At 38.7% G+C, this 25,676-nt stretch overlaps 1 protein-coding gene across 2 annotated transcripts in view; it reads right to left on the bottom strand.

The window, feature by feature from the left end:
* Positions 1-25,676, bottom strand: part of ALCAM (activated leukocyte cell adhesion molecule) — a 119,352-nt gene that overhangs the window by 23,237 nt on the left and 70,439 nt on the right. For both annotated transcript variants that reach the window (XM_052702676.1, XM_052702685.1), the window contains exons 2-6: positions 12,358-12,458; positions 9,639-9,858; positions 5,045-5,109; positions 4,565-4,652; positions 3,532-3,714 (exon numbers count right to left, since the gene is read on the bottom strand). In XM_052702676.1, coding sequence (XP_052558636.1) covers positions 3,532-3,714; positions 4,565-4,652; positions 5,045-5,109; positions 9,639-9,858; positions 12,358-12,458 — 657 coding nt within the window. The remainder of the gene's footprint in view (positions 1-3,531; positions 3,715-4,564; positions 4,653-5,044; positions 5,110-9,638; positions 9,859-12,357; positions 12,459-25,676) is intronic.

Raw genomic sequence — 25,676 nt, 5'->3', positions numbered from 1 at the left:
AGATAGCAGCTGGTCATAAATCACAGGTACTCTTCTTGGTAGCTTCTCAGCCAAAGACCCCAGAGCCAGCCTACTGCAGAACTGGTCTCTCCCTTTTTCAAGTTATGTACCAAAGGTGAAAATGTTACTACAAATCCTGGAATTTCATAGGCATTGTCTCTGAATTAAAAAGAGATGAATCATACTGAGGAAGACTTCAGGACTTTTAATTTGGAACTGTTTTTTCCCACAGAGATGAACTGAACTGGATTGAAAATTGGACACAGTTAAGCAAGAATGACATTCATGCAAACCACCGGTCTTTCCCCTAGGCGTATCTTACCCTTCTATGTATTTCCATCAACTGGGAGGAAAGTTTTAATCTCATTCTCTAAACTGGAAAAAAAAAATAACTATGAAAGTAAATAACAAAAGACTGATTAAATTGTTCTGTAAGGTGAACAGATCACCCTTCTGAGGAAGAAGCAACCCAGTGACAATGTTCAGTGCAATACTCATGCGAAGCAATGCACAGCAACATGCTTCTCCTTCACTAATAATCATGAACAGCTTGGTGAAGGGATGTCCTTCTGCTCAGTGGCACGTATCTCTGGCTAGGTCCATATCACCCTGTCCTTCTATAAACCATCAACTTTGTATCTGCTTTCTTCAAGAGCAAAATAGTAGAAGCAGACACCAGAGGGCAGTTAGTAAATGAATGCCACCATCCCAGACCCAATGTGTCCGCAACTGACATAATTTTGTATAATTTTAATACAAACACAGATACTGGAAGCAGCATGACTGAAAAAGCACCTTTCACTCTTATCTGTTGTGGAAAGGAGTTAATCCCGAGCAAGACAGACACTTAAAAACAGGGCATGGTAGGAAATTTTGCCTAATACCCTTTTATACTAATTAACTCAGAGCAGAACAAAACACAACTGCAGTCCAGATAATTTAGATACAATCAGACATTATCTAATTGTCCAGTGCCAGGAGTTCTCCTGCATTAATCAAGTTACTTTATCCAGCTTGCTGGCTACAGCTGCAAATGAGAGCCTGTAGTCAAGCACTGATAACTACTGCTAGCTGAGCTACCTATCTCCAGTTAGCACTGCATTCTGCAGGAGTTTGCTCATTCTTCAGAGGCTGGCTGCTTCCAGGAGGTCCACTTCAGAACAGGAGCTGGCACAAGTCCTGAGCTACTAAAAACAGTAAAACATCTCTTAAATACTAACTAAACAGGTATATCTGAAACAAAAACATCTTGTTTAGGCATGGTTCAAATTGTGCTTTCCTCATTTCTTTGTGAAAAAAAGTTACAGTGAATCTCACTAGATATTACAAAGAACAGCAGTCCTTCTTTATGTTTTTTTTTGTTCAACTTCCTCCAAAATTGCAAAACATAATAGTTTGACAGACAAACTGAAAGAAAGACTCCCATTACAATCCTGGCTTTTTTTTTTTTTTTTTTTAAATCTACATTACTTTCAACTGGTTAAAAAATCACATTTGTTGAGAAAGAAATCAACTACGACCACTGAACCAAATTTAAAAACAAAAACAAATCAGACCTAATTATCATTAAATAATACCAGTCAAGCAATCTATCTGTTGAAGCTCCAGAAGTTCATAAAGAGTTTCAGAAATCCATTTGGAGATGCATTTAAGCAGAGCATGAAACGGAAGTTACAGCAAATGAAGATATGCAAAAAGGAAATGGGAATTTTCTTTACTCTAATGGTAAAGGAAATTTTGGAAGGTCTCTTTAGTACTGAAGGTTGTGCCTGCCTCCCACTGTTGGCTAATTAGCAGCACGATGCTTCCCATCTCAGGAGGAAGAGCTTATCTTAATTAAATTGCATGTTACTAGACCAGGATTAAAAGAGCTAGTCTAGCAAACAAATCTTTAATACTGGGTATGTGTGGTGTCTGATGCAGAGATTATTCTTCAATGCTGTACAGCTTTTTTTCTTTCAGATTGAGTAGTTCTTAATAGCAAGTAGATGTAGTACAAACATCACAGAAATTTGCAAGAGCCTCATCCTCAATAGGCGAAGTAGCCTAATGCATTAAATTGATGGGTAAATGGGGAATAATAGCAATAAACCTATCTGACTGGGAAAAAATTAAATTCTTTCTAATCATTACAATTCTTTCCTGTAGATCCTTGCCGTAAGCAATAGGAGCTTTCTGTGGTCACGGGTTCCATAACTGCCAGAAAAGAAAACCAGTGGACCCAAACTTAGAACAAAACAAAAAAGCAATGGAATTGGTGACTGCAGACTTGAAATCTCTATATAATTTCCCAGGATAATGGTTTATCTGTTATCCCAGAGGCTTTCTTTTCCATTAGTTCTGGCAGTTGTCATTCTGAAGAAACACTTGGTGAAAAGGCGGCCTTAATTTACACTGGTTTTTCTGGGTGAAAATAAGGATTAACTACTCCAAGATCTGATCCCCTACTTCTGCTGCTCAACAAACTATACCTGCAAAGGAAAAGCAAGCAATGATCTAGGTAGAAAAGAGACTGTCACTTCAAGTCCAAGACACTCATTTTCAAAGCAATGGCGCACATCTACTGGCTGCAGACATCAGATGTGCTGTATTCATTTTCTTCATATTCATTTGGATCACAGAGTTGCTAGACTGTATATACTAAGGCCTCATTAGATATCTGGACTGTGCACTCAGGCTTTATTGTTCCCAAAGTGGGGACTTTTTTTATAAACTGAGGTATTACCTAAAATGTTCAAAGAAACAACAGTTTACAGGGCATCAGGAATATCTCCTGTTTCTCTTCTTTCTGTTACAACCTTCTGCCTTCAGTCCTTCAGAAGTGTCCCTTTACAAGACTCTGAAACCCTCTCCAACAGCTAGCACCTCCTCTGACCTACCTGGTCAATTGTCTGTTTTCTTTATTCAGAGGAGAACTATGATCTCTATGTCAGTCAGCAATACAGTAAAAAAGTTGCTTTGGGACTTGAAGTAATTATTCACATACATTCTCTACTTTAAAATTAGAAGTCTACCAAGATTCAAATGCCACATTTTGAATGTAAATATCAGCATCTTACAGCTGTAGACAAGCTACTACATTTTTGTGCAAGGTAGTCTGCCAGCATTAGCTGCTTGTGCTGACTCTTCTTTGCAAGAAATGAAAAGGATCTCAGCGTACAAATAATTATACAGAGTACTTATTGCATATTTCAAGAGGCACACAGAGTCATTCTCATCAGCCCCATCTTCTGCTAAAGTTCTGAAAAACCCATTTCACAGTAAATTTTTTAATTATTACTTTCTTCATAGCAGTAGAGCCTTGATAATCAGCATTTCTACTGTTAGAAAGAAAGAAAACCCAGGTAAATCCAAAGATAAATAAAAATCACCCTTACACTTTATTCAGATCTTCTTACTGCAAATCAGCTTTGAAAACACCATCTCAATAGTCAAGCAGCAATATCTGTAATGTTACAAACTGTCTAAGAATTATTTCTTTTTCCCCAAAGGTAGACTTTGTACAGCAGAAGATACTTTTTAGTAACTTACAGTGAACATCAAAGACAGCTGGTTCAGACTGTATTGTTTTCTGGCCAGATGGTCCATAATACGTCACAATGCAAGTAAATTTAGCATTTGCATCTTCTTTTGTTGGCATATACTGAAGAGATGATGTCATGGTGAACAGTCCAGTAGATCTGTTCTCAACCTTTTGCAAATTTATGACCACAACTGTAAAGGAAATATTATTTCATTATCACATGGCCAGGATGTGAAACATTTTTCCAACTGCAGATACTTCTTGCTTGCCTGTTCCCTATTTACTGTTATCAGGCTGCAAACACACAAGTAACATGACATATTACCGAAGAAACTACACAAAGAGTTTTCCTCCAGTGTTGCCACTGATATGTACTAGGAAGGTTTTATCAACGATATATTCCTAACACACTGCAAATTTTTAATCAAAGCAAAGCAAAGAACTAACTGCATTTTTTTGTTGTTGTTTTAATGCAAATCTCTCAGGCAGTAAGAAGGCCTCAGAAGTGCCAGCAAAAACAATTTTTAAGATCACATTTATAACTTCATTTTGTAAGCCTCTCCTGTTTTATGGAAACTAAAATGTTATGGTCCAATCAGCCCATCAAAATTAAAGTTGAAAGTCATGGGGTAAAGAAGAATTCCTCCTGAACAACCTGAAGGATAAATAACTGCATAAGAAGGCTATCATCTATGTGGTCTGAAACACAGTACTGGACAGGCATAAAACTGAAGCTGGAAATTAGTTATCAGTTTTTACTAGCTACATAGGTTCAAGAATTACTTTGCAACAGCATTAACAAAGTCAACTCTCCTCTTCATGTGTTTTTTAAGCTGTGATATGACATAAAGAAATAATATGGCATAGCTTGGGTTCTCCGAGAGGCACCCAAGAAGTTTCCTTCCAGTTTCATATTTCTGTATAAGTAGTCTTTCTGAAAGACTTAGTCTTAAGACTAAAACAGAGTAACTCCAATAAACACAGTTCTTCAACATACATCCGTACGTGAATTCAAGGACAACATCCATTACTGCAACATACCTTCTTCCACAGGCTGCAAAACTCGCCCATTTTTGTACCACGTAACATTGCCTTCAGGATAACTATCTCTCACAACGCACTCCCCAAGCTGCAAAACAGACAGAAATTAGTCACTGTTTCTTTTTGCTGTGTTTTAACAGATCTGCTTTTGTTTTGGATAAAACTTCTAGGCAGTTCAAAAGTTTAACACCAGATATATTTTTTTAAATGAGGTAAATCCCATAAGTGAGGCTTAGGTACAATTTGGAAGAGGGATCGGTTGTGGATCTAGAATTAGGATGGACCCTGCTTACAGGGTTATTAGGGTACTGGTTGAAGAAGCCACTCTGTGCACAGCCTGGCTACACAGCGCAACCTCTCACAGCCACACATGCACACACACCCTCTCAGCCTCAGTTCATCACCTCTCTTCGTCTTCACTGCAAAGGAACTGTAGGCAGCCTTCAAGCACGCAAGTTTGAGGGAGAATGCTGCTCTTACCATTTTTAGCTTCTCTGTTTCTAAGAAGTCTGCTTGATGCAAGATTTCTGGTTGAGAGGGTTGTTCTAAAACATAAATAGGATAAAGGTACTAGTGATAGAAGAACAAACCGTTTCAAAAAAAAACATAACAAAAGTTACCACAAGATGCATGAACTTTAAGACTAATTAGAACAGCCTATGCTGGTATAGCCTTATCTATACTTTGCCTTTAAAAGTGATCTACTTAAATATCAGCAAAAAGACTGGAGATGAGGAAAAAACATACCCTTAAAATGTGTCCTACCTTCCGCAATAAATTCCTTGCATCCTGACAATATGTATTGTAGCCAGGCAGACAGTTAGGTGTCCGGGAGGAGATAACTTGATCTGATCTATCTGATTTACATAACACACATGCTGGAGAAGGAACCACCAGTATAGAAAATACAGCAACATTAAAATAACTTTACTAGTGATACTGCTACAACTAAGCTATCACTTCATAAAGGAGCAAATTCCACCTAATCACTCTCCTAATGTTTATTTCTCCTAGAGGGTACTGTTACATATAAGAAATTAAATACAATTAAGAAATAAGATGACAGAAGTAAGTACATGTAATTACTTTAACTGATTTTAAGTTGGTTAAGACTCTCTTAAAAAAAAAAACAAAAAAAAACTTTTTCTTCAGTGCCTGTATGTCTCCTTATTTACTCTTTTTTTTTTTTTTTTTTTGTGGTAGATGGACCTCTTAGCTTGCCAAAGTAGAGGATCTATCAGTGTTTCCATCATAAAAAAGTACTTTATAGACACTATATAACGTTTGTTAAAACAAGTTGGCCTGAAGCCCGGAATGCAAATTTTTGTCTCTAAAAGAAACAGTTTTTCCCACTTTTTTTTTTTTCTTTTTTTTTCTTTTTTTCAGTGGAGAGAGATGAGAGGGCAAAATAAATCAATGTTTCCACAGTCAAAGAAAGTCTCTGCATTTTGGCTGCACTGCTTAAGAAAGCACATGCATTATACACATTTACACGCTGAGACATCTTTTACCACGTCAGCTTACAGAACCTTTTTCCCAAACCAAGCGCCCTATAACATACTGCCAGCAATCCCATTCCCGGTGAACTTCACATCATCATGCCAAAATCTCAATGCAGTGATGATGTAGCTCACCTGCAGGTGTACTACTCCTACTGTGGCACAGATAGCAAGCCTACTTATTTCCTCAAAAATTCATTTGCTTTGTGTGTGTGTGTGTGTGTGCGCAGGCATCCTTTGCTTGGAAGACTATGCCAAAATGGAACAAGAACAGCTCAAAAGAGAAATGAAAGGCAGTAAAAGAAGCTGTTTATCTGACATGCACCAACAACTTGCTTGTGGCAAAAAAAAGCACCAACAAAAACAAAAGAAATAGTGGAAGCAATGCACCAAAAGCCATCACAGTGTCCTCAAAACGTTAACAGAGCAAAAGGCATATATTTTTAAAAGCTACATGCATCTTTATTTCCCTTTACTTCGTTTTAAATGAAAAAGATCAACTTATTTCTGCAAGAATCTGTCAAGGACAAAACATTTCCATGTCAATACAAACAAATTAGGTTTTACAAGACAATTAACAAGCCTTCTGGTTTAGATTTTCTGGTCCCATGCACAGGCACAGTTGATTTCCTGTGGTAGTCGCCAGCTGATCAAATCACAAACCACACAGCCTCCCCTCATCTTTCCCTCCTTGCATCTCCCTTGTCCCTCAGGACAGCGCTTTGTGCCTGTTCAGGAAGATCTGTGCTGTGCTTTGTACCCTCCTCCTCACATCCTTTGCCTGAAGGGGAGCAGAGGGCTGCCATGCTGTGCCCCTTGCCACGCAGTGCCCTGGCTTCTGAGCACATACCATAGCTGAGAGGCCTGCTGCCAGACCCCCAAGCCACAGCGTGCACACCAAGGTAATTCACTGCACAAGACTAATATTGGCACATTGCAGGATGAAATCTGAAGCTTAGCAGCAGCAGGACACACTTTGATGGGTCTGCAACTTCACTCCAGCACTCATCTCTTGGCTGAAGGGCTTGCCAGGACACTCTATAGTCCTGCATAGGCATTGCAACTGCCAGAAAAGTGTTCATGGCCCACACCAGCTGGGTTATGGCGTGGTAGGGCAACAAGTAGTGGCTGCTGTACTGCTCTGCTCTGGAAACCTTGGTCACTTAATTCCAGAACAAGATGCTGACAGAATCCATCTGGAAAGCTGGAAGAGCTTGTTTGAGTAGTCCAGTGAGTGTGACTAGCAGGTGGGAGCTGTTCAATGAGCCATTCTGGCTCGTTAGTCCTGAGCTAATCAGGTAGCAACAGCTGAGGATGTGACAAGCTCCAGTGAAACCTGGCTTCAATAAAGCCTTCTGGGATACAGCTGAGGTTTGGTTTACGAGGGTTTGCACTATGGCAGCTTAGCTCTGCATTTGCGGTTCAAGGAGCTTTGAAACTCCACTGAAGAAACAAAACACTTCAGCTCCACTTAGAAATGCCACTGAATAAATGAAGCTTGCAGGCTACCGTTAACTCTTTCATAATTAAAACAAACAAGTACACAAGCAAGCAAAAGCAACAACTGAAATCCCCCAAAACAGACACAAGGAAGTTAAATGGACAAATATATTAAATAAATATATTTAATAAAGTTGTGAACTCAAAATGAAACACTAAAAAGGTAATTTTTTCTTGTTGTGCCAAGTCTGCCACATTATATATGTGGTATCCTCTACTCTTGTTTTCCTCAATAAACAGTAGCATTCTCTATTAGTATTAATGCAGACTATAAAATACACAAGCTGTGCTCCATGGCTGAGTTAGCATTGTCTGAATATTTAGTACAGTACACAGTAATTCAAGCAGTAAGTATTTAGTTCACCATACACCACTGTCTCATCTACATATTTACTGCTGTGCAATAAGTAAACACGATCATTCTTTATCATTTCCTTTGGAGCACTATGCTTACTACGTGTGCACTGAGCATACATGCCCCTGTTGACATTAATTCACTTGTTCTCGAGGTCAAATTCAACGTGAAACAAGGGAAATGGTATTACTGTTGACTACCAGTCTACATTCACACTCCTTATGCCACTGATAAACTTCTGTCAAGATAACATTGAAGTTTTCTTTTCTCCCAGAGAAAATCCTAGGAATTCCCTTCCAAAACATATTCTTGTGCGACCTGGTTTAGGGAACCTGCTTTAGCAGGGGGGTTGGTCTTGATGATCTCTAGAGGTCCCTTCCAACCCCTGCAATTCTGTGATTCTGTGAGATTCTGTTTGAAACTGCCAGCCTCTGAAAGCAACATATTCTGATGACAGAGACTTACTTTGCCTCTATAAACCTGTATCTGAAGAGCAGCAAAGGCCAAAACAAGCCCTAGAAAATTTTTATAAAGACAACAACATCCACTGCAATTTTAGGACAGCACGTATGAACTTAAGTGCCTCAGCAGATCTGAGTCCCTAAAAGAGAGCAATGTATGTCCCTCCGTAAGGTGGTTCAAATTTTGAGGAATTATGTTTCTGAATCACCACTGGGAAGAGCTCAGGTTTGCCTGCAAATTCAGAGCAGGATTGTTCTGGTTCACAGTGCTGATCTGTGTCAGAGCACACAGTCTTTTGGCTCATTTTGAGTGCAGCTAAACCAAAACTAGTGCTTCAGAGTTCACTTAATGCCTCCCACCAACTGACATTCAGGGCACGCAAGGTTTAGTTCAAAGTAAAGTTCCTCATAAGGTGCTGTTGCTGGCTGGTTGCTAACCTGCTAATCTAGACAAATCCAGGACACTGGAGAGCGCAAAGAGACCAGTTCTTCCAAGTCTAAAATGACCCAACAGTGCTCACAAAGGTGTAAATGCCACATGGCTCTTTCAACAGACCAGATGTTTTGAGACCTTTCAATTTGACTTCAGTAATCAAAAACAGAAGGATCTTCAGAAGCTGCTAAGAAAGAAGCCTCAGGAAGTGAGGCTTCTGACAGACTCAGAGCTTCCCTTTCAACAAACAAATACAAAAGCAAAACCTCAAACACATTCAGCACTCTGAAAATCTCCGCTGTGATCCCTAGTTTACCAAATGCTAATAAACCTTGCAGAACTCTACCAGGGGATAGCACCTGGCTTTTCAGCTCCGCTCTCCCAGATTCACAGGTCATGCCATTGCATACTGCCTGCTCAGAGATGCTTTAAATGTCTCAGCTAATCTAATCCTTCAGAGCACACACAGTTAACATTTCTCTCCTGCAGAAAAATTCACTCAGAGAACAAATGAAAAATAATCAATGCTAATTTTACATTTTTCATTTCCAAGGCCAAATGACATCACATAAGTGAGTCATTATCAAAGTCTAAAATTCTCTTTGAGCCAGCACTTATCATGAATAAACTGTAAGTGCAGGCAGTCCTGTTACGTAAATGCTACCAGTAGATTACATTTTTGAGAGCTGCAGAAATTTGCTAGTCTTAGTAATTTACTCAGCCAGCTTACTTTCTTGGCTTTAATCTTTCCCTTAAACAAAAGTTTCCTTAATTCAAGATTCAGATACTGAGGAATATTAACAGCAGTAACAACGAGATTACTTACTGAAGACTTTGACTATCGTTGGCTCCTCGGAAACATCATCTTCTGTTACTAGCATACATACAAATCTCTTTTCATCGCTGATTCTTGCATTCTTGATGGATAATGTATAGTTTTCTGAGAGACTCAACCTGTCTTTGTAGTCTGGTACATCATCATACTGTACATTCTTTTTTGTTGATGATCTGAAGGCAATAAATACCGGAGATTCGTTTGGCTTTTCCTATAAAAATAATTAAAAAAAAGGATAGACATCTCTATTTTGCATAAACAATCAGGTTCACTTCAAAGTCCCAAAATATTTGGAATCGGTACAAAGCTGTAATTTAAAAAAAATAATGTTAAAAGTACAGGAGATTACTTTTTTTGCTGATTAATTTCTGCTGTATGAGCAAGAAATTCAGTGTCATATGACAGCTAGAATAAACCATCTCTTGCACACACTGAGAGAATCATCAGTGGAAGCAATTTCAACCCTTTGGCTCAACTGCAGCACAACACAGGGCTTTCTATGATCAAGGCTGGTGGTTTTGGCACCACCTGATTCTCAGTATATGGAAAATCCATTTGAAATAGAAGCATTAATAAGCTAGGCTCAAAAGATTCAGTTTCCTTTTTCATGATTGTTCTACATATTCATATTGTTTGCCTGGAATAGTCAGACTCCATTCCAAATGCAGGATTTAATCAGGCATAACTGCCTATTTTATTCTAAATTAGGTTTTAGCTTTTTTGGTTTTGTTTTTGTTTTTAAAGGCCCAATAGCTTGTAGAATAAAAATATACATACAAGCAAATATTGTTATTTATGCATTTTAGTATAATCCAAAAAACTTCATTTGCTAGACAACCTCCTTATATCAATCAGTATTCAGTTGCCATCCTGAAAACAAATACAAAATTGAGAGCCTTGCACAAACCTACCTTATAAAAATTTTATTTTGAAGATAAAGACAAAAGTACAAGCTGAGCTGAGCAGGATTCAATTACCCCCCTGCACAGAGAAGGTACAGACATTGTCCCCCTTTAAGTAGGGTGAGGTGAAAGGTTGAATCCCTCTCTACATTCAATATTGTGCTGAGAGCTGGAAAAGGTTTTAGTTCTCTTTAATCCCTTGCACCTTGCGGCACTGATAGTAACAGTGCTCCCAGAACAATATCTCAGCTTGACTGCGGAGCCCACAAAAGCATGACGATGCTGTGACAGGAGATGAGTGGTGTCAGAGCCAGGGCAACAAGCGGGAGACAACAGCTAATGTGAATCTTAAATTCCCTTATAGTCTTTTTCTCTTTTCCACTTTCAAATCCTGGATTATTCCAGTGTCTGTTGCAGAGGAAAGAAGGCATTGCCTCAACTTATTACAAGAGAAGTTGGCTGTCAAGTGCAAATGAGCTCTAAACTATTCAAGCCTGAATGGGGTTCCCCCTTCTTTCAATTAAATAATCACTGCCAAAAAAAAACCCCAAAAAACCACCACATCCACAAACCAACCAGCTCTCCTCACCCTAAAAGCCAGTGTTGCTACACTGGGAGCTGCCCTGGGAGAGAAAAGTATCAACTTCCCTTGTTTGTACATGGATTATATCAATAATTTCATACAGTTGCAATTGGTTTTTTTGAACATTAGGTTTATGTCCCTTTCCATCATCAGCAGACAGTACTGTATGAAATTGTCCACACACTTGGGACAAGTGGTAGCATTTCCTTTTGATGACTGCTGCTCATTACTTGGTGGAGATGAGCAAACCAAAAGCATGGGAAATAGATGAATTTTTCTTTCATCTGTCTTCTCACCATCATTTGCATCAATCTTCATAGACATGGACTCCTCTCTTCCCAAATGACACCAGAAAACAAAAACAAAACAAAACAAAAAAACCCAACACATTGCAAAATGCAGACTTTGCATCTTCTAAATGGATATCTGACATAATTTTACTAGCCCTTTCAGGGAAACATTCTCCACAGACTTGTGATTTTACATCCCAACACTTGCTTGCAGAGCAGGAACTGAAGTGTACAAGTTCAGTAAATGCTGCAAACCTGTAGCCATGAGGGAAAGAGGCAGGGGGATGACACACTAATTGCAGATTGTTCTGCTTTAGAATATGCTAATGGATACCATCTACGAAGAAAGGACTACATAATTTTAAATCCAGTGTCAGAGTAGAAATCACCTGTTACTGCTGGTAACACCAGAGCAAGAGAGGAGATCTAGATCAACTTAAAGAAGCAGGGAAAACCAGCAGGAGATCACTGTAACTCTGCTAAGGTCATCTCTACACTATTCACTGCGCATAAAATACACTCAGCCATGAAACAGCACTGTGCAGGCAACTGTCACATCAACTGAGCATGGGGACAGCATTTTCCCAGGGATGAAGCATGCCCTGCCTCAGGCAGCCTGCTTCAAAAGCATTCAAATGTACAGCGGTGGCTCTGTCGAGCAAGTGAGATGTCACTGGGTAACATGCCAGGTTTCTAACGCAGGTTGGCAGACAACTCCCCAACAATTATTTCTCTTGAACAATGAGATTAATTTCTCAAAGCTCTCATCTATACTTGGCAGAAGGATGGGGATCTAGCAGTCTTAGAAACACAGAAACAAGTGACTTTGTATACGAGGCAGAAATTCCATGGATTGAAATCTTGTAGACTCGCACGCAACAAATACACATTTTCTTATACCAGTCCTATTGAATAAAAATATAAGCTATACTTACATATTTCCATTTTCCAAACATCAGACCATCTGGTACTTCTAGACGACAAGGCATAGTAATAGTGTCTCCATATACTGCATTTACTGTATACAATCCCAGAGCTAGAAGAGAAACAGAGAAAAAAAAGAAAATAATGAATGTGTTCTCTTGACTTCCAATATGTAAAAGTTTGGTTCACAGCTACTACAAAAGAAGAGCCATGTCCTTTGTAAATGGTTATTTTCCAGCATACAGGATTTATCTCCAAACCTCTCAGAAAACAGGATTCCCGCCACTAACTTCACTTAAACATTTCTCCCTTTCTCAACTCTTTTCATGCTGCAGTCAGTGGGAGTGGATTTTCCTACAGCGTTTCACTCGTTCAGGTGGATGAACACATCCACTACCATCAGCATTCATGGCTATTGTTCCAAACTCGATACCTGAAAAGGGAAATCCCCATGTATTTATTTTCTTTATTTCAAAAATTGGTCACTTGTGACCATAGAGGTTATGTTGCAATGCCCTGCTGTGGTGAAGACAGCTGATAGGCATTATTCTGACTGCTGTGCTACACTGAAAAGTTAGAAAAGAAAGAGAGTGCTATTTAAGTGCTACATTTCCTTAAACACGGGAAACAAACTAGTCTGTTCATGGAGGCTTTGGAAAACTGAAGTGAAATGCTTCCATGAATTATTTAAAAATAGCTTTTTAGAAACCTCAGGACAGTGTTATTGTGCTAATGCATACGATTCACAGGGTAGAACTGACCCACTTGTTTTTATTTTCATTGTCCATAATACGCAGGCTGAAAAAAAATCAACAGTCCCTAAAGTGAAGAACTGTAAGAATGCGAGGAAATTTAAAGCATCATTGTTACAACTTAGTGCATTTACTATGATAATGCATCAGTGCTTAGCTTCCATGTTTAGCAGTCACCTCAGCTCTTGGAGAAGCCAAGCTCTCCTTACACCATTACCCTACCAACATGCCACTGGGAAGTTTTGATTTGTCCTCCAGTGCTCACTGACCGCCAGATGAACCTTACTGAAGAGAGCGGTGAGATGCTGGGTGATGTAACACAGGCTGAAGAAACACCCAGTCCTTCTTTACAGGCATTTATTGTTTTGAAGATTCAGCCCTTTTGCTGGAGAACATGCACAGAGAACCTGTTCCCTGACCTGAGCAGAGACTCTGATCTGTTCACAAGTCCTGAAACAGCCACAGGGATGACCTGGCAATTCTCTGGCCTTTTGCACATATACCACAGGAGAACTTTGTTATAGTATTGTCTTTTTCATACTTTTTCAAAGATCCAAACACTGAATTCCTTGCCAACATCTTAGGTTCCAGAACATTTTTCCTCATGCGAGGACTTCAGAGCTCATGGCTAGCACCAGTCAGCCCTCACCATCTGTAGCACTATGACAATGTGGCTGTTCTGCATTCTCTGTGGCCATGCATAAGGAAATACTTGAGACCTAGATGAGACCTCATGGTAAAGCAGAGAAACAGTGAAAAAAGCTTGGGGGCTTAATAGACTAGAGGAATTCAATAGGTAATGGGCAACGATGCTGGCACATATCATAACATTTACTTCCTTCATAGCATGCCATATCAATGAAATGACTGCTAATCTTATTCTGTTAGTAATTGGTCACAAACATATTTTGGGTATATTATTCACATTATCAAGACTGCGTGCTCGATTTGCTGCTGAGTTTGCCAAGACCAGCTGTTTGCTACGTTTAAATAGAAGTTGGTCCACTAGATGGTGCTGAATAAGTGCACACTTTACAGACGAAGCAAAGATTTGTGATGGAAGCAGCTAACTAACGAATAGGATTGATGTTTTATGAAATCAAACTGCAAATAGAAGTAAAATTCAAATTGGGAACAAATTTTCTCCCTTTGACTCTCCTCTGCTCTGATCCTCATTCTGATCTTCAGGAGGGGGGACCACACAACTTCAGCTTTGCAAGCTGAATCCTAATGCTCATTTCTGCCAGAACTAGAAAACAGTCCTTTTTCATTCCTCACTCCCATGGGTGCAAGTTTATAAGAGAATTGCAAATACTTTTTCCATTGGTAACCAGGTTAGCACTCATTCAAATTCTAGTCAACACACCAGCAATTTGAAATTCTGTAATGGTATTTTGTATCACATGGAAAACCAGAAACTGTTCCTTCTGCTAGCAGATACTCTCTGCCATTAGGGGAAAACAGAAAAACCCTGTGGAATCTGTAAGACTGTTCTTCACCGTTCTCTCCTCGTCAATCGTTTAACCCCTGCAAGTTGCTAAGGTAACAAGCGTATGCCACGAAATACTTGACAAGCAGCCCCAGGAAGGTGAGTGAAACTGTTTCTGGAAAGGATTTACGTTTATAGCATTCAAAGCAGGTAATCAATGAATGCCCTGCTAAATGGAAAGCCTGGCCTCTGGTTTTAGAAGAATTCTTTCATCTGAAATGTATTCCGCCGAATGGACAAAACCCACACGAAATCACGTCTTGCCATAAATTGTCAAAATTAAAACCATACCGTTTTCTAGGAATTTGTTAACAGATAGAACCTGAAAAAGATGAAGGGAAATAGACTTTAGAAAAATACAGAAAACTGAATAGAAAATCCTGTAGTAAAATGTCCTCCTCCCTTTTCTGTAAGGAAAAATCTAGGGCAGGTGAGGAGTGCAAACTAATTGAATAACTGCAAACTTTCAGAGCAGGAACTGCAGTAATAACTGCAAAACTACTTTGCAAAGCTATACATTAGAAAACAAACTAGCAAAAACAACAAATTGGGAAATTCCCCTTTGTAGCTATTTGATACATTTGCAAAAGAGTGGGATAAATAGGAAAACAGAAGAAACCGACTGCTTAACGACATGATAATTCTTATACCTCCCCCGCCCCCCATATCGTTTCCAGCTCGTTTGAAGGCAAAGAAAAAGGGATCTACAAATACAAATTGCCACATGATCTAACATCACACAGGGTCAGTGTCACAGCCCTTGTATCTCATTAACTGCAGTAGGGGGCAAAGGCAACTGTAGGGGATAATACAACAAGAGATCACCAGCTACCACTCCCTGCATTTCTGATACAGCTTTCTACAGATAATTAAGACCTCAGCCAGCTCCCCTGCATGAGTTACAGATTTTATCTTCTAAAACTGAGCCAGTGTTTTTGATAACAATGCTAATTCAGAGGCAGGATCTCTTCACACATATGCTAGATGAAGCTCTACTGAACTACCTGTAAGTGGTCATGGCTACATTCCCAGTGAATCCAATTGAATTCCGTGCCCCTCCTTTACATCCAGGTCCATGCAGGCTCAGGTGATTCTTAACTCATTTCCCCCTATTTGACCCAGCAATGAAGAAATTCCCCTTTGAGCAGGATTAAACCTTCCCACATGAGTTCAGACAAGGGAAGAAAGCAGCAGCATTAGGAGGCATTTCAAGTCAGCAAAGATCCCAGCAGGACAGTGCTAAATTGAGATTACATTTGCTGCTGGTGGTATTAATTACAGTGCTTTTTACAGCCCCACAGCAGTACTAACTGGCATTCCCTTTTGTCCTCCTGTCTGTATGGCCTGGCCAAGGGAGGAACTGAGCAGTTACTACCCACAGACTTGGGTGACAAACCCAAAAATCTGAGTGGTTGATCAGGGGCTTAGAGGGCTGTTACTATTTTACTTTGGATATTCATCAAACCGCATGATATAAGTCATAATTTAGAGTAATCATTAGTCTCTAGAACAAGAGGGGTCATATAAGAGGAATGGATAGAAGGTGAGTATTAAAAAAGAAGAAAAAATTCAGGAAACCGATGTTTATTCCAACAAAAGCTGCAGGAAGTTGGTGGAAAATATCAATATTTTCCATCTCTTTCTTCCACCTGAGAATGCTTTTCTTGCAAGAAACCCACTTCTAAGTGCGTAGAAACAACATTTTTAGACAAAAGGCTGTTTATAGACCCTTTTAGACGCAAGATTCACTAGAGATTATGAAAACTATGACTAGCAGAGCTACTGCTAAAACACATCTTCACCTGCACAATCATCTGCCTTAAAGTGCAGCTAACTTCTATTCAGTAAAGCAACAGAAACCTGGGCAAACTGAGCCTCCCTCAACAATTGAGTCCAGCAGTTTAAATGATGCTTTATATGTACATAGACATCCTATATTTTCCTTCTATACCTGATTATTTACTACTGATTCCTCTGCAAGGTTCAGCAGTGGTGCTTTCTGTTCCTCAGCAGCAAGCTTTCATTATCTGAGAATAGCAGGACACGCTGGCCATGACTGTTCTTTGCAGCTCTCAGCAGAAGCTCTGCATGCTGGTGGGCAGAGGAGGTCAATTCACAGCTTCCAGAATGGATGTGTCCAAAGTAAGTAGCTATTATGTTTATTTAGTGCCTACTTCAGAAAGCGACAGTTAAATTTGGCACTCCAAATCTTTACTTGAGATTTTGCATTCCAACTAGGCCAGGTTACATTGTGGGAGGCTAAAAAGATTTGCCTAATGAAATTAAGATTGTATTAAGTTGCTTATTATCAGCTCTGAAGTAGTCACAGGATATTTTTCTCTCTACCTTCCTTCCACTTCCTAAGGGGATTTCAGGTATATAGCTACACAGAGGTCCTCTTGAGCATCCTTTTGTGTACCACCCAGGAAGCATCAGTACTTCACAAAAACAGTAACTGCATGTTCTTAAGATCAGAAAAAACATCTTTTATTATTTGTATTTTATTCTACTGACAAAGCAGTATTTGAATGACAGGTGGGTGCTGGTACATTGCAAAAAGCATCAGCAAGAACTGTCCGGCACTGAATGAATGAAACAGGACTTGACAGAAGATACTTCCTCTGTCAACTGGTGATGCCAATAATGCCTTATATAGTGCTTCTAACTCTGAAAAATATTTTACATTTAATTACAAGCAGCATTTAGAGCAAAAATTAAGAGAGTGGCCCTTCACTACTCACAAGTACTTCTGCCTTGTGTTTATAACGGATGGACCAAGAACTGGGTACAGTACTGCAGCTGCAGAATCACCAGGGCTGAGAAGGATCACCCCCCTCCACTTGCTGGCAAATTCTCAGGTTATCTAATATAGGTTATATGAACAGTATATTTCTTGTCTCTTCTTATTTGAGTATTGAAACAAACCCACCCATCGGTGACCAAGCCTTCAGAAGGTCTTTCAGTTTCAAGAGAATCATCAGTATGACCCAAGATGGAAATTAACTATGCATGAACATATCCAGAAGTATTTAATGTAACATAGTTATAAAACATCACAGAACCTGAAAGGTTTCTTCCTCTTTACCACATCATTCCTTCAAAGATTTTTAAATTCTGGATGAGCGCAGACAATTTTAACACCAAAAGACAAAAAAGATCCTTTACCATCTCATAAGCACAGATGCAATGGACAGCAATTACCCTTTGGAAGCCTCAGTGCTTGCTTGAGCTCTTTGAATATGTGAAATAACTGAATGGGAATGCACTTTTTTTTTTTTTTCCCCCTCTGGAAGCCCCAACTCAAAACATGGTTGTGATTTTGAAAGATCCTGAACTTCCTTTTTGACAAGCTGCTCAAAGAGACACCTACACTGCTCTAAAGATACCAACTGTAAAACTCAAACAGGATCACTTCTGTGCTTAGTGCTAATTTTGGCAAGAAAAATTGTAAATTAGGGAGATGGGATTTGCCACCCAGGAAAATTAAGTCATCAGCCAGTACTGATCAGGAAACAGGCAGAGTATGCAATATTAAGAGATACTGATAACACCAGAAGTGGATAGAACCAAATGTCAACAGACTTCAAGTATATCCTTATATACAGCAACATGGTTGTTTAGACACCAGAGGTTTTCCTTATAAATTGGGTAAAATTCTACAGTAAACACATCAACACTTCCCATGGAGTAGAAAAAAACAAAACACTGAAAAATTCATAGCTGTGAAAAGGGCGATAACAGGCTTGTACTTTATCTGGAATCAAGTCAAAGAAGTTGCAGTGGAAAAGTTGTATGTGGCATGAGAAGTTGGGAGAGAGCTTTTGTTTTAAGCCAGAAATTGAAAAAAGAAAAAAAAAGTCAAACCTTCAAAATTTTGTCAAACTCATGCAAATTTCATTTTTGCCATTTCACATCCTAAAATAACCTGATCTATACGATTTGAAAATTCTCTCTCCTATGGACCCTTTGCTTGTACTTTTCTCACATTCTAAATAAACCATTCATAATCTTCCTTATCAGTACAGAGAGACTGGCTATAACTAGAAACTAGCTCAGATAATCTGCCACATGTGACCCAGGTTCTATGTTATCAACAAAGAAAGCTTCAATTTCTGGCCAAGAGGACAGAGGCTAATGCCTGGTAATGCCTGGTAATGCCTGCAGTTCAGCCAGTCGTGCTCTGCATGGGAACCACAGTTTTCTATTAAGTAAGCTCACCTTAAAGGAGAGCTCAAGACTGGGATCTTTCTGTGTTCAGGCAGAACAGTCATGCAAAATCCCAGTGAGCACGTTAATCACAATTTTTGAAGTCCTGCAATGCAGCCATGTAAGACTCTGGGTGGTGCGTGTCTGTTTGCAAGCCAGACTCCTCAACCACTGGTTATTCCACTGAATATCCAGCTGCTTTCACTGTTTGGGCAGCTGTTTTCCCCACCTCCCACACCTGAATACAGCTTTCCTATCTATATTCTCTCTTCATCCAAGAGCTCATAGCTTGATTTGGAATGATTTTAGTACAAGCTTTTGAGAAGTTTGAGGGAAATTTCCATCAGCAAAGCAGAAGTGTTAGAAAGTGGCATACTTCCAAGGGCAGATGGCTTTGTGGAAGATTCTACAGCATGCCGTTACGGGGATGTCATTACTGTAAGCTTTGCCTTTGTGAGGTTCACATTGAGCATTCCCCTGAACGTTTATACTGTCACCCAAGAAAGTACAGAAGAAAAGCTTCTTCAGTCCGAATGTAGCAAAACTCCTAAACTGCTTCCAAATAGCTATGACTAAGAAACCTTGTTAATTTAGGTCCTTTGTATACATTAGGCAATGATCATGACAGTAGTCATATAAGCACCCAAACATTTCTATAATATTTGATAGGTAAAATAAATTTGTGCACATTCATGCACTTAACATTCAAGCGTTCTTTATTAAGTGACAACAATAATGCATTTAAAGTAAAAATGAACACTGCTTTCCACATCAGCAAGCTTTGAAAAAAACATACCCAAACTGTTCCCAGCATTAGCACCTGCAAAGCTTGAAATCAAGTGAGTAGTTGAAAGCTCAGCAAACAATGCAAAAATGCATTGCAAAATGAATTATTTGTATCAACACACAAGCCTTCATACTGTTCCACATCAGCCACTGTTCCAGTACATGTTCCAAGAAGACAAAGGAAATTGCCAAGAGCAATAGCACTAAAATTGGACCAGTAAAGCTCTGGTTTGCTTGGGAGCAGTAAGTGCATCTCTGCTTTTTAATCTTTAAATTAAGAAAGCCCAAAATCCACTGAAGCAAAGGAAAGAAAACTCATGCCTTTGCTTCAGTATGGTAGAGCAAAATTGATCACAAAGTCCTAGGCTTCTTCCACAAAACAAACACCCCACAAAACGTTACCTGTGATTTTAATGGCCTTCTACTAACACAATTTTACAGAAAGCTTTAAGCCCAGAATTATATCACTCTATTTCTGGATTTGTGGGTTTAAATTTTCAAATTTTTTGAGTAAATCTTAAAAGGTTTAATAAATTGCATATATATTGTAAGTAGGAAAAATGTAATGTAATTCTAAGGAAATATCTGCAAATATGTCATAAGAAAAAATATACCTACTTTAAATTCTTGAATTAGCATAAGGCTAGTAGAAATGAAGCTTCCACAAGGAGCTGATGGAATCATATTAAAAGACAACATTGGCAAGCTGTATTTCAGAGGAAGTGGTAGAATAGCCAATACATCTTCTTGTACGTTCTTCTGCTTGAGATGGAGCAGTGAATAAAGGAACTGATTACTTGCAAGGTTTATTTTTGTGTGTGCATTTTTTTTTTTTTTTAATATATTGGGAACTTGAAAATCATTTAAATGGTTATCAACATATGGTGTGATTTCTTTATTTTTATTTTTTTTATTTTTAAGTATTTCAGCACATCTGTCAAGGCAGCGAGCTGTAGCTTACCAAGGTTTGATGAAACAAGCTGTCTGCCAAGAGATGAGCAGCAAAATGCAGAAAAACAGTTCCTGAGTCAATACTGCCAGGAGTTTCAACTTTAAAGGATATAACTAATTAGGTAAAATGGAATCAGAAAAGCCCCTTTAATTTGATGAAATTTCTCCTCCTTTTTGATGTTAGCCTGCGATTACTCCCACAACACACTTCTCTTCAGCTTCTCAGCAACCCTTCCAAAATGCTTTTCCATTTGCTGAAACTACTCCAATTATTTTTCACCTTCTTGTTATGCTAGTCAGCAGTTGCAAAGTATTCAATAGCTTAAAATGACTTAGAAGTTTCTATTAAGTTAAATAAAATCTGTAGCTCAAAAATAATAACCTAAAATGCTCTAAAGTCCTATTTTGCCATGAATCCTTTTTCTTCTTCTTTATTTTTTGCTTTTATTTATTTTTTTAAAGGCCAATAGAAAATGTACTAAATTAAGCTATGGCCCTCTTACTTCTTCATAACCTAATATTGACAGGGTGGATCAATATACCCACAGGCTAACAGAGCAAGAAAAGCATATAATTTATATACAAATGCTGAAATAAAAGACTAACAGTGTATGTTTTTCATATCAAAATTATGAAATATTCTGTTTTGGTACTGCAAAAATATATTACTCTGCCATCCCAGATTTTAAGTCAATGTCAAGTTGACAGCATAAAAAAGGAGAAGATGCTTTGAAGGAGGAGGCTAGATTTTGCCTCTTGTATCCCCTTTCCTTGCTGTGCTTCTTCACCACAGGCAAAAGCCCTGATAATGAGGGTGCAGCTGTGGCTGTAGTGAAGATACTGCTGTGCAGGCAGCAACGGGGACCGAAAACCTACTGAATCCTTCATGGAAGTGAATGCAGACTGGCTCTCATTTCACACCTGGGATTTTGCTGCACTCAACCACAAACCTCTTCCTATTGGCCTGCACAGGATCACAACAATGAAAAACAACTTGCAACTGCAAGGATTTGTCATTGCTTTCCCATTTAGTCAACTACTGTTCCTAGGAAGGCGCACTCCAGTACCACGCTAAGGCTTCGCTGTGATCATCATTTAATATAAAAGGCAAGTAATGCACGAAAGTTCCTGACTATGGTGCTCTTTTCTAACTATGGATAACACTGGAAAACAAGTTTTCTTTCATCTACATTATGGCCCGTATATGTTAGTAAAGTACACACTAACACATCTATGTGCACGCACTACTTTAAGTACTCTTCCTTGGATTTTGGTCTGTGAAGACCCATAAGAAGGAACGAGGACAAGAAGCAGATTACCGTTTTGTTGTTTTGGTGGGTGTTTTGTTTTTTAGAATCTGCACTAAGAAATGTATGCTTCAACTCTTCCATAAAAGCAAAGGGAAAATAATCCAAGCAAGTCACTAGCTTTGGAAAGCCTTTAAGTATCATTATCTTTCCCCTGGAATGAAATGGAAGTGAGGATGCCTACAAAGATCTCGGCATCATAAAGTCATCTGATCCTGATTATATATATTCCCCATCGGGACATGGAAGGCTCCATGACCATGTCCACAGAGCTACCAGCAGCATTAAAGCTAGCTGTTTTCCATCACTCACTCTTTGTACCTTGTCTACTTCCACTTTAGTGAAAATAACGTGGTTAACATAACTATGGTTTGGCAGTACAGTTAACAAAATTATCCATACTTCCCTCTATAGAGGTACATAAAACATAATGAACTTCTTAGTAAATGACAACTTATGAACTATATTTTATAAAATATGTACTCTCCAAAACACGCATATATTCCTTAAATTTCCTTAAGCATGGAGGAATTTCAATAGTAAATTTAAAAAAAAATCAAGTCAGAAGATTACTTTGCAAAATATGAGCAAAAGCATATATAAAGCAAAGACCAGTCTAGTTAAAAGCAAATAAAAGCAAAGGAAAAGATAGGCAAATATGAGAAATAATCCAACACAAAAAAAATAGAAAAATTACTGTAGTTAAATCAATGCCACTGCAGTCCTTTTAAGCAAAAGAATCATGACAATAAATAGCTTTAAGACAATTTTCTCAATTTTCTACATCCTGCCTGCAGTCCCCTTTTGGGAAGACGCACTCCCTTTCTTCCTGTCTTTTGGAAATTTTCCTGTTGAAGACTTATACCTAACCTAATATCAGTAATCTTTTTATACATATATGTTTTTGGCTTTTTTTTTAAACCATGCTTGTTCCTCTACTTCAAATCATGGTTTGCTCTGACAAGTAATCCTGACACAAAAAAAAAAAGACTTATCTAATATTTGGACTGTTCCAGATCTGAGAATATCATTCCTCCCACTCTCAGGGCATTTGCTTACTCATGAAAATCTGTACTAAAGTTCACGACCTCATCCTGCCATTGGCTTGCTGTCTGGTATCAGCATCCCCCTCTACAGCAAAACAGCCTTTTGAGACAGAGCATGATCTATTTGGAAAAGGCATCATTTTGTCTTCTCTAACAAAGCTTTGAAGCATTTGCAAAAGCTATGACTGCACTGATGCATTAATCATCCCTTACATCCCAATAAAGTATAAAATATTTAGTTAATGGAAGCTTGATTGGCAAGTTTCAGAAGCATAGGATGCAACTCCCCCTGACACTGCTGACTCAGCCACCTGAAAGCATCTAGTAAAATGTAGTGTTCTGCCACACTTCTATTCTACAGAGTTGCCAGTCCCGCTCTGCTTGCTGCTTTTAGCAATGCATATTTCCAAATGAGATAGATTCAATGAGCAGAACCAACCACAATCTGTGAATAATGTGTACAATTGTTTTTTTTTAGTTCAGTGAATGAGCTCATTTATGTTGAAAAACATGAATTAAACACCTTCAAAAAACAAAAACAAACAAACAAAAAAAACCTACCAAAAGAACAAAAGCAAAACACACAAAAAAAAAACCATCTTAGAACTCACAGCTTGAAAGGGCATAAATAAAGGACAAACCTATCTTTCCATAGCTCTGCATGGATTGAATGAGATATATCTGCTGAAAATGTCCAGTGAGAGGTAAATGGAAAGTTTCAGTTTCCTGTGCATCGCACAGCTCTGGTTCAGTGGAAATCCCCTCAGCTGATGATAGGCTTTTGCCTGCTACATCTGTTTTCCAATTGCATTCCCTACTGATAAGGGAGATGACAAAGCAACATAGATGACATTAATACAGCTTCACTGGAATCATCAACGGGTCTTTGTTACCTAGAGACAAGACCTATCATTTCACTGATGGCACAATAACATAGGTGTGAGGGGGGAAAATGCTCATTGAAAGTATAATGCGATAAATCCTTATGATTTATGCTAAAATGAGTGACTGACAGTTCCTTTGAGGCCTTCTTTAGATTTAATGGGCTCCTAACAGACGTAGCTTTTCAAATTTCAAAGATGCCTGTAGTCAGCATTGTAAGCGGCAACTGTCTGCTGCTGAAGGAGGATGAGCTGAAACAGACATGCTCTTCCTTTCCAGAAGAGGAAAAAATCAGCAGCACCTTCATTTCTGAAAGTTTTGTCTTTGTCTGTCTTTATCGGTATCTTGAAAATTAACAAGTGTGCCATCAGCACAAACTGACAGCTATACAAAATGCAATATTACATATTATACGCTCTTATTCACTGGTGAAATACAGATGGTAAGGATATATGCAAGGCTGGTGTGAATTCTGTGCCTATCACTTCTATTTGAAATTACTTATTTGGAGAAGAAATGCTGACACATACTGGTGTCTGTTTCAACCTTGTATGTATTCACATAAGAGCATGTATACCGAAGGTAGCATCTGATGCCCTAATAAAGAATTTACACATTAAAAAAAAAAAAAAAAAAAAAAAAAAAACCCACCTTAAAGTAATGCTTCATATATAAAACAAAGCTGGAAATGACCACTCATCTGACATGTGAAATGTGGTGGATTGGCAGTGTCAAATGATTTTCCAATATAACTTAACACATAGGAACTGTACACTTATTGAATAAATTGCTGTAATATAAGTCACAGCTGCTCACTAGAGAACACCATGAAAGGCTAGAGAATGCAAAGTATTATTCCTACTCATTTTTTATTAATATACAATTTACTTTCCAGAATTTTAAACTGCTGCCATTGCTTTCTACCAATACAGTGTTGCTATTACAGTTATAACCAGCAGCAGCATGCACTGTAAGGGCTATCTTTAGTCTACAAAGAGGTATTAAAGATTTACTGGAAGCACTGTGCAAACAGAAATAATGCAAGTTCAACCTTTCAAGTACTTATGCACATAGTTATCTTCAAGAACAAACAGTTCCACAACATGAAGATTGGGGCGCAAAGCAGCAGAATTACTACTAGAAAGCAGTTATGCTGAATATGACTCTCCCAGTTATTACAAATTAGGGTAGCTGCTTGAGACTTCAGGAGCACTTTTATAAGATAATAAGAGGCACTAAAATAACAACCAAACAAACTAAGAAGTCAACTAACCACTCAGAGACCCAGCCCACGTTAAATCTTTGCAGAGTTCTTGAAGATCTTTGAGTAACCACTGCTTTTTCCAATGTAATCCCAATGCAGTGAGCTCCTCTGCCTCAGATAAAATCCTGACCAGAGCCTGCAGGAAAAAGAACGTTGACAAGCTCTACAAACGCTGCTTTGGCTTTAGGGAATATGTTTATCACATGCCACCAGTTCTGATATAGTCTTGAATGGTATCATCCTGGACAACCTGACCTAGTGCTTGATGTAGCAGTTGGCAACCCTACTCATGGTGGGGGGGTGGGTTGGAACTAGATAGTCTTTGAAGGTCCTTCCAACCCAAGACATTCTATAACTCTATGAAATGGTAGCTGCACAGTTAAATTAATTTACTTTTAGGTTTTGATTTCAATGGTTGCAATTCCTTTGGAGTAGCCAACCAAGATAGGTGCATGGGTTTCCATGCAGAGTGGCGATATTTATGCTGTTACTGCAACTCTCTGTAAACACCATCTTGGTCACTTCAAATGAGTCACCCCTCTAAAGACCAGTCAGGAATTCCTTGTAGAGAAGATGGCTTTTACTTAACGTGATGGCTTCTGTTGCACATTATGCTCTTGTAAACCAAATTAATACACAACAACATT

Source organism: Tympanuchus pallidicinctus, unplaced genomic scaffold, assembly GCF_026119805.1.
Source record: "Tympanuchus pallidicinctus isolate F22 unplaced genomic scaffold, pur_lepc_1.0 scaffold10, whole genome shotgun sequence".
NCBI classification, from domain to species: domain Eukaryota; kingdom Metazoa; phylum Chordata; class Aves; order Galliformes; family Phasianidae; genus Tympanuchus; species Tympanuchus pallidicinctus.
This window is presented reverse-complemented; position numbering and strand designations above follow the sequence as displayed.